The 9,032-nt window shown below is 36.6% G+C and overlaps 1 protein-coding gene across 1 annotated transcript in view; it reads right to left on the bottom strand.

Annotated features, from left to right (window-relative positions):
- Positions 1-3,491: 3,491 nt before the first annotated feature.
- The window catches only part of zfpm1 (zinc finger protein, FOG family member 1), a 41,199-nt gene continuing 35,658 nt past the window's right edge, over positions 3,492-9,032 (bottom strand). Inside the window, exon 7 of the mRNA XM_043707520.1 lies at positions 3,492-8,775. Coding sequence (XP_043563455.1) covers positions 6,275-8,775 — 2,501 coding nt within the window. The 3' untranslated portion in view covers positions 3,492-6,274. The remainder of the gene's footprint in view (positions 8,776-9,032) is intronic.

Here is a 9,032-nt window from a genome sequence, read left to right as displayed (position 1 = left end):
TCACATAGTTACTTGAAATGAGGCCAAAAACTGGCAACTGATAGGGTCATGGTGAAAATCACAGGCATGATTTTCTACCTTTCTAAGGCAAAGCGTTGCTGAATCAATTCCACATCTTATTGCCCAGAGAACAAATTCAGACAACCTGAGTACGTTTGCTCTCATCTTGAATTGACAAGTCTTTTTTAATCTGATTTCTGCTATGACTAACGTCTGTTTGCTCCATTAAACATAGCCCCACATGGATTGGAGGAGATGTTCTTCAACAGCTAGGAAGATTGGGTTTCTTAAATGTCCTACAGTGTTGAACTGCTGCATTCTTCAATTTCTGCTGGTCTATTTCCTCTCCATGGGTAACCTGATTGACAGGTTAGAGGTTTGCCAGCTAGGGAAGTATAACATACAAGACCACAGCTGAGGATAACATGTGGATGGAGTAGATGTGTGAGTAAAAGAGTGAGATGATGGTGCTAAGAGGAGGAAACCCTTTCGTTTTTCCTGTTCCACAAGCAGGTCTTATAAAGAAACATACTTCATACATTCAGCCTCCAGGCATCATTTCTTCAGTTAAGGTTCCTAGGGTGTGGGAAACACAGCTAACAGGAGTTTAAAAATTGAATGACTATAAAATGATGGCAGAGAGCCCTGTTATTTAATTGATGAATAAGCCTGGAGCAAACGGGTTGGTAGGTGACCACTCATTCCTACACAAAGTCAAAGTTCATAGCTTTAGTTAGGCTGGCCTCTTTGAATTTTTGAATGTAATCTCTGGTCCAATCTCATGTCACTTCTTTTAAGCGGAAATTCAGCCCTTTGTTCTCAAGGGTTATAACTGAGAATCTATCAGAGATCCGACTTCTGGACATAATCACTCCATTTGTATGTACCAGGAAAACCCGCTGTGCCTAAAAATACATTTAACCTGGTCAGACATCCTGAGTGGTGCTTCCACACACCTAATAGGTGTTAGTCCATTAACCAATAACCATCTGCTTACTTATCACTTCCTTACGGAATCCTAGGAACCTAATCTAAACCATATGTGAAAAGCATCACATAGAATATATTCCCATGGGCAAAAGTATTATTTCTGGCTTCAGTATATTCAGCAATTATTAGTTGCTCCACATAAGAATTGTTATTTTGATACACTTGTCAATATTCCTTTTGGAGCAACAAATGACCAGGATTAACATCTCCCATACCCTTCTCATTTTTAACCTTCGATTTTATTTTCCATGCCTCTGTTTTCTGCTGCATTGTGAGTAGCACCTGGAATTGGTAAGAAGAATTTGTGAATGACTTCTTGAGCATTCTTCTCAGTCTTTTTTTCCCTATCTTTATCCAACTAATTGCAGGAAGACTATGAATGATCGGGTAGAATGGGAAAAAATTTACAAATGAAGTTGAACATCGCTAACTTTGGTTGGAAGAGATGTCAATCATTTTTTGTGTTTTGGGCGGGGGGGACAGATTTGCAAGTCTCATTGGAGGGACAGAGAGATCGTGGCCATCAATTGCAAGAAATTGCACTACAGGTTATAAAGGCCAATAAATAGTGATCCTTACACAAGATTTTATTCTGAGAGGGATAGGACTGAAATGTGGGGAAGCTGTACTAAACCTGTTATCAATTGTTGCATTAGGTTCTGGTCACTAGTTTATCAGGCTTGCAGGTACAGGACAGAATGCAGAGAATATTCACAACAACGATGTCAGAAATGTGCTGGCATATGCGTGAGCAAAGGATTGACATGATGAGTTACTTGGCTTTTCCAAAAAGGCTGATGAATGACCTAATAAGGTCTTCAAAATAATGAAATGTTTTGCTTAAGTTGATATAAAACAAATTTATCCTTGCAGGCAACAGTATAACTTGAAGCTTTAAGATAGTCACCAAAAAATTAAATAAGGAATTTTGAAAAACCTTTTTTTAAACTTAGATGAGGGTGTTAAGAGTGTGGAATTTACAGTGAACTGCACATTATTGATGTACTTTAGGGGAAATGAAGCAAGCATATGAAGGAGAAGGGAATGGACTAATATAATGGTAGATGCAGATGACAAACGATAGGAGGTTGGAGTGGAACATTGGTTCAGCTGAATGGCCTGTTTATGTGAACTACAATCTTTTGTCAATTTTTCATTGCGAGGAAGCAGGGAGGGGAGGCTGCATATGTCTCGGCAACTTGGTGAATGTAAGATGTATTAATCCTCGACTCTCATTTCTGTCGACTGGCCCTTAAAATTCACTCAAACTATTTACCAAAATTATCTGCTAAGTGTTCCTTCAACCTTCATAACTGTCTTGAACTGACTTACTCCCATGTGTTCCTCAAAAAGGTCAATCAAAGATCAATACTCTATATTACAACCAGACAGTTTTAAAACATGCTCCTTAAATCAGTGTATTTTGCTTTATTATGCACAAATACTGCACAGTAATAAGAACAACAAGCCTACCACATGATACCAGACAAATAACTTTACCAGTTCCAACAGTTGAGCAAATCCTTCTTGGAATAAATAATTTGTCTTAGTGAAGAGCAACACAGAATGGATGCCATTTTAAGATGTGAAAATACCAGAGTTAGTAGTGACCTCATTCATAACATACAACTGATTTTCATGAGTTATGCAATATAATGGGACTTATATAAGCAAAAAGGTATTCTCAGTTTATCTGCAATAATGAATGGTCTATTAACACTCTACAGAAACAAAAGTCAGTCCTCTGGCTTAGCAAACTATTGCCCCTATAATTTACAATTTATAGCAATAATTTTTGAATTATTTTGAGAAAGCAATGAATGGGCTTGGGAAAATTGGCAATTTGCATCTTTAAGTCATTGATGCATTCTAAATAAGGCTTACCTTTAACATAAGAATCTTTTTGAAAAGCCCTATTTTACAAGAAAACCTTAACACACATTGATTAATTACCTACTCATTCCTTTTCATCAATGCTTCAATCCCTTATATTGACATTTCACAATGTGTAATGTCAGGCATATCACTTTCTCTTAAGTACTATAAAATTTAGAAGAATGAAGTCATTAGTAGAAAATGGCTTATTTTAGATTTTCAGTAAAATCAAGATTTTAAAAATTTCCATATCTGCACCTCTGCCCCACTCCCACCGTTCCACGTTTATATAGTGTCCTTTACCAATTACTTCATGAAACAAACTGTGCTTAACTCTCGAAGAAATGGGTGTTATGAATGAATTCTAAAAAGTACAATTACATTGTCATTCCCTCCATATTCAAAGGGCATCATATTAAATCAACCTATCCCGTCCAATTTTCAAGTAGAATAAAACACAGTCACAGGGAATACTTTGTCCATGGAAAAGTTGCACTTCATTGACATTATGTACTGAATGTGGCATTGTCCCTTCAAGCGAAAGTGCAATTTATTTTGTCTTAAGACAGATACTAATTCAGAGAGAAACATAATATACAAAAGGACTCACACAGACAAGAGAGGCATTTTAGTGCTTCACATGTCCCACTGGACAATTTATTAGCATGCATAGCTCAAACTAGTGTGTAGGGGTCAATTCCTAATTGGAAATTAAGAATGACATTCAATTTAACAACATGATCAGTCTCAGAAATGGTTAAATCGCTGAAGGCAGCTTTCAACAAAGAGTTGAAAGTTATTGGTCACTATAGTAGGCAAATTCAGAGAGGTATAAAAGTGCTGAATTTAAACATAAATATCCTGTAAATAGGTTCGAAACTACATCGTTCAGCAAAATTTATACAATACAGTGCAAAAGTGTAAAAATGGATTTAGTAAACTGAACATCCATTAGCACTGCTTTGGAGAGGGAGATTTATGCCAAGGTTTATTCCACAGATTATCATAGTAAACACTGCTCTACAATATAAATAAATTAACAGCACCTTCTGGAAAAGTAAAAAAACTTGTATTTCATAAAGTCTTAGAAAGACACACGTGCAACCAAAGCATAGCTTTTCCGATTACATAGGAACAATCATGCAAACAGCAAAAGTTTCAGAGACCGTATACCTTTTGTTTGATCCAACTTCATTTCAATGTCATTGTTTTCATAAATCTTCATAAAATATTTTCAGTCTACAAACTGTATAGTTACCATATGTGTTTTATTGAATTTAGAGAACGTAACAATCTTTTGGATGAATAAAGTATGAATGATGGTTAAAATTATACCACGACATACCTCCAAATAGACTTTCAAGGCATTGTAGGTAACAGTCTACAGGTGAAATATTTGGTCAGTAACATGTTTTGACCCAAAAGAAAGAAAATTAATATGCCTGGGAGAACAGCAGATACTTGCTTGGTTCCACTGAATTTAAGTACAGACTTCCATTTTTGTGTCTAATTTTCCATCAACAGAGGAAAAATGAGTTTGTTTAATTTGAGCAGGGCATGACACTCATTGGCAGGGGTTGTGTGGGCTAGAAAGAGGGAAGAGGTGAAGAGAGAAATTCAAGTCAAGAGCTATCCCTGACACATGTACAATGAGCTGAATTGTGTCATTTTGTGCTCTCATTTCCATTATATTTAATCAGGTTGAACTAGCCCAGATGGGTTGATGCCTTCTCTTCCTCTTTTCATCCTGCTTTCCTCCCAATCAAATTTAAAAGTAAGATGAAATTTTTAATTTTGACAAATGCCACTGAACAAGCAACTAGCTCCTTTCTTCTAACATTGCACCTTTTGAATGAGCAACATAAAACACAATATTGATCAACAGTTATTCATGAAAATGAACATATTGATAAAGATTAGGAAACATTTACATTAAAGCACCAAGACACTATTCCATTCATTAAGCACACTTAATGTGCATCATAGCAATAAGCTTTATCTACAAATAATAAAATGCAAAGGAAAGGCAATTGAACCCAGGGTGCATTGAATCTACAGATCATGTACAATGAAATAATCCAAAGTAAATTCTTTTTCATAGCATTTACCAGTTAATTTGAGTCCTGTTGTGGTGAACAAAGCTCAAAAATAAAATAAATGCTGTTGTCAGCACATTTGTGTGTTAGCGCTGGCATTGCATGTAAACCCTGATAATAAATACAACACTAATAAATAAAAATTACAGATATTATGACAACTGAATGTACTGAAAGGAAGAATGATGGGTTTATCATGCACTAACTAAATAATTAGCAAGAGTATCACTAAATCTACACAAACTAGTTTTCAACTACTTTGCCCCCTAGTGATCGCTTTTCAATATTTCAGTAGTATTCAAATGTCAGTACTTGTGAGATAAAAATTGAGAGAGAAAGTGTGACTTTCAATATTTCTTAGGAGTCATATCCAAAATTTTGACTAGATTTACAAACACTGAATTTGTCACACTAAATTCTGGCCAATCTGCCTATCAAAGTCACGCCTCTCTAGAAATAAAGTACATCTAATAGTGAGAGAAGGTTCCAAATTCATGGCTGGAACAATATTTTTAATGTCATGGGATGTCCTGAACACAGAGAACACTGGAAGTTATATTTCATTAAAATTCCTTCAGAAGAGAGATATTCAACCAGCACTTGTTACATTACAGTGAATTTAACATGGGTTTCTTCAATATGTAAATTTGTGGGATGCTTTTAACTAAGCCGAACATTTCCTTTCTCATTTCATAATCTGCAGGCTACTCCCCCAGATGGAAGGAAGATTAGGTGCTAGATTGTCATAAAATGATTAAAGTATAACAGTTGTTTGTTTTGTTATAAACTCACCAAAAGGTTGCACATGGAATATTCTGAAAATGTTTCTGAAGAAAATCAGCATATAATTAATTTAATTTGGGAGATTAATATAAAAATATTATATTATTCAGCTGGTAAAAATGCCTCTTTCACACAGTTTCTTCAAAAGGAGCAGATTAAATACTAGGCCTGTAAACAGATGTGGAAGATCTAATTACAAACATATCCTCCATATTCAGTGCGTCAACTGAGAAAAGTACAATCTTTTAATGCACTTTACCAGCTAAGCATAGGAATTTAAAAATTATTCCAATTTAAGGGAGAAGTTAAGGGAGAGATTTTTATTCAACAAATGACTCTCCATCTTGGGCCACTTCAAACTACTTACTATGATTGGAATGTTGTTAACATTTGCAACACCAGAAACCAATGTTTTGTTTTCATGATTGTTTCTAAACTGTACAGCAAATGCACATAGACATTGAGGTGTTAGTTAATTTGTGCTAAAATTCAGAGCAAACATTCATGATACAGCTTGCAGATGCAAGAACTTATTTCACATGTTCTGCAGTATGAGAAGAACAGTAATACTTCTTGTGAGCTATAAAAGTTGAAAGACTACTGAACTTGATGTTGCACAAGCGACAGTATCTATGATTTCCATTCTGCACTGGGCTTGGAAGTGACATCGCTGTCTGAACAGATTTGTCAACATTAATTGATGGGCTGATCAATTTGAAGCCTGGGTTTCTTGGGCTGTCAGGCACTGATAATATTTTCAAAGCAACGTTAGGGGAGGATGTTATTAAAGGTTTAGGAGAGATGTTCTGCAAAGGACTTTCAGCTGAAGATTGGGAAGAGACAGATTCTCTTTGATCTTTGGCATTTGGAATATTCTTCAGTGTTTGCACACCTGACTTTAGAGATGGGGCAGGAACTCTCAAATTCTGAGGACTGATTTCAGAAATACTGTTTGTCATGAGTTTACCTTGTGATGAAATATCCTGCATGAAACCTTCAGTTGTGCGTCCAGTTGAAAGCTGCTTGAAATCATGTGTGTTCTTAAAATGATCAATAAGGTCTCCTTCAATTGGTCCATTAAGTGGGCAATAGGGACAAATGACTGAATGAGCACGCTGAGGTGCTGAGAAAGCCTTAACATGGGAGGATGACTGAGTCCCATCCTGCAAAACATCTGGACTATTGTGATATATTCCTGGAGAGTTGTTTGGAGTAATACAGCCATGTACTACATTTGGACTTTCTAAAATACATTTCGTGCTTATATCTTTCTTTTTCAATTCTTCTGTTTGTATCTGTGGCTGAGGGTCTGTAATTTCCATCCTATTTTTTTTAGCTTTTATTGTAGCAGAAGCCTGCATCTTTACTCTGGCAAGTTTCTCCACCTTACTGTGCTGAAGAGCAGTTGCAGAGCAGTAATACTTTTTGTGAGTAAGATAGTTTTCCACATTGTTAAAACTAATTTTGCAAGAGGTACATTCATGGTAGTCTGTTGAAAGATGAGAGGCTGGATTCAAAGGGGAAACATGAATCAACTGTTCTTCTTGAATATGAGGCTTTCTGCTAAGATCAATTGGTCCATCAACATCTGAACTTGAACTTGGTGATGATGTTGCACTGGACTGAGCTGTTAACATATATCCTGTTGACAGGGAAACAGAATCAGTTGACCTTGAAGAAAGTGAGAGAGCTTCTTGCTTAACTTTCAATGTTTCTACATTGTTAGATAGCCCAGTGCTTTGAAGACTGGCAGCTGAAGGACTATGGACAGATGCTTCATTTGGGGAAGGTGGAGGAAGAGGCTGATGACTAGGACCGTGAATCTCATACAACTTTCTACGTTTACGTGTACGCACAGTTTGCTGAAGGAATGCCACCTTTCCTCCATTTGGCCTACGAAGAGGAGGGTCATGTCTTGAAGCACAATATAAACGTTTGTGAACAACATAGGTTTCATGTCGTGTAAACCTTATATTGCAGGCTTCACAAATAGTTTTTGAAGGGTCATCATCAAATTCTTCAACAGAGTTGCTTGGACTTCGACTGCCTTCACTAAATCTACTTAGGCTTTCACCTTCAGATGAGGTATCCTTCATGGCACTGTCCTCAGTTTTTATTTCTGGTAGTTTGCTCTCAACATTTGATATCTTTAGGTCTCGGTCAGAATCAGTCTGTGAGGAAGAGGCCTGTTGGTTTTCCACTCCAGAAACTGGACTATGAGATAGTTGTTCAGTTCTACTTGTGGATGCAGAATCCTTTGCAGTCTCATCAGCAGCAGGATTGTCTACTTGCTGATGCCTGCTAGAACAGTAGAGCCGTTTGTGCACCAAATAGTTATTGATATTATTGAATGTAATATCACATTCATAGCATGTTGCTCCTTTTTGAATAGGTGCTCCTGCATAAAGAAGTGGATAATTGTTGACCCCTTGCTTTAGTCTGCTGTGGACCAGCTCAGACATCTTGGCTAAAATTTCTGAAGCTTGTGGAAATGTAGACGTTTCATGATTGAACATATAGGGTATTAGGACAGTGCCTTCTGGCATAACTGAACCTGTCCCGCAATGGACTGGGCTTGACGCTTGTGTTGGACTTGAACATTCAGATTTCACTTTTGCTATCAATGTACTTCTTGGTGAGGAAATACTGGAGGACCGGTCAGGAGTGGGATTTTCCTGGCTCTCCTCCATAGTCCTATCACCTTCACTTTCACACGGCAAGCTGAGAGGTTCCTCTTTGACTTTCACTACGATATTAAGCTCCTCAGGAACTTCTCTACTTAAAGCTGGAGATGCCCCATCATCTTCATCTTTTGTTTCCTCCATATTGTTCTGTAATTCATTAGCTTGATGAATTTCCATGTGTTTGGCTAACTCCACAGCATTTCTTAACTTCTTGTGGCATTGATTGCACTGAAATGTATCTTGTACAACATGCAATGAAATATGTTGTTGCAAGCTTGATTCAGAATCCCCAACATACTCACACAGGTTACATCTGAGGCTCAGGGAAGAATGTGCCACTTTCACATCTGGGATGAATAAATTATAAATAAAAATAAATCAATTTTTTCAGCTTAATTAACCTTCTAAACAGCATTTTTCAGTGACATTAATTCTACTCAGCTGATTAAACATAAGTTGGACGTATTTCAAAAACTCAGTGCTACTTGCTTCATGGTTAACAATGTTCATACTTGACTAGAAAATGAATGTTTTTCATCTTTTAGAAATAATTTTATAAAACTTTAATTCAGTAAATAATTAATTAAATAAATAAGGGACATAT

The sequence above is a fragment of the Chiloscyllium plagiosum genome, chromosome 17 (genome assembly GCF_004010195.1).
Source record: "Chiloscyllium plagiosum isolate BGI_BamShark_2017 chromosome 17, ASM401019v2, whole genome shotgun sequence".
NCBI classification, from domain to species: domain Eukaryota; kingdom Metazoa; phylum Chordata; class Chondrichthyes; order Orectolobiformes; family Hemiscylliidae; genus Chiloscyllium; species Chiloscyllium plagiosum.
Note: the sequence above shows the minus strand (reverse complement) of the source record. Positions and strands in the feature narration are given on the sequence as shown.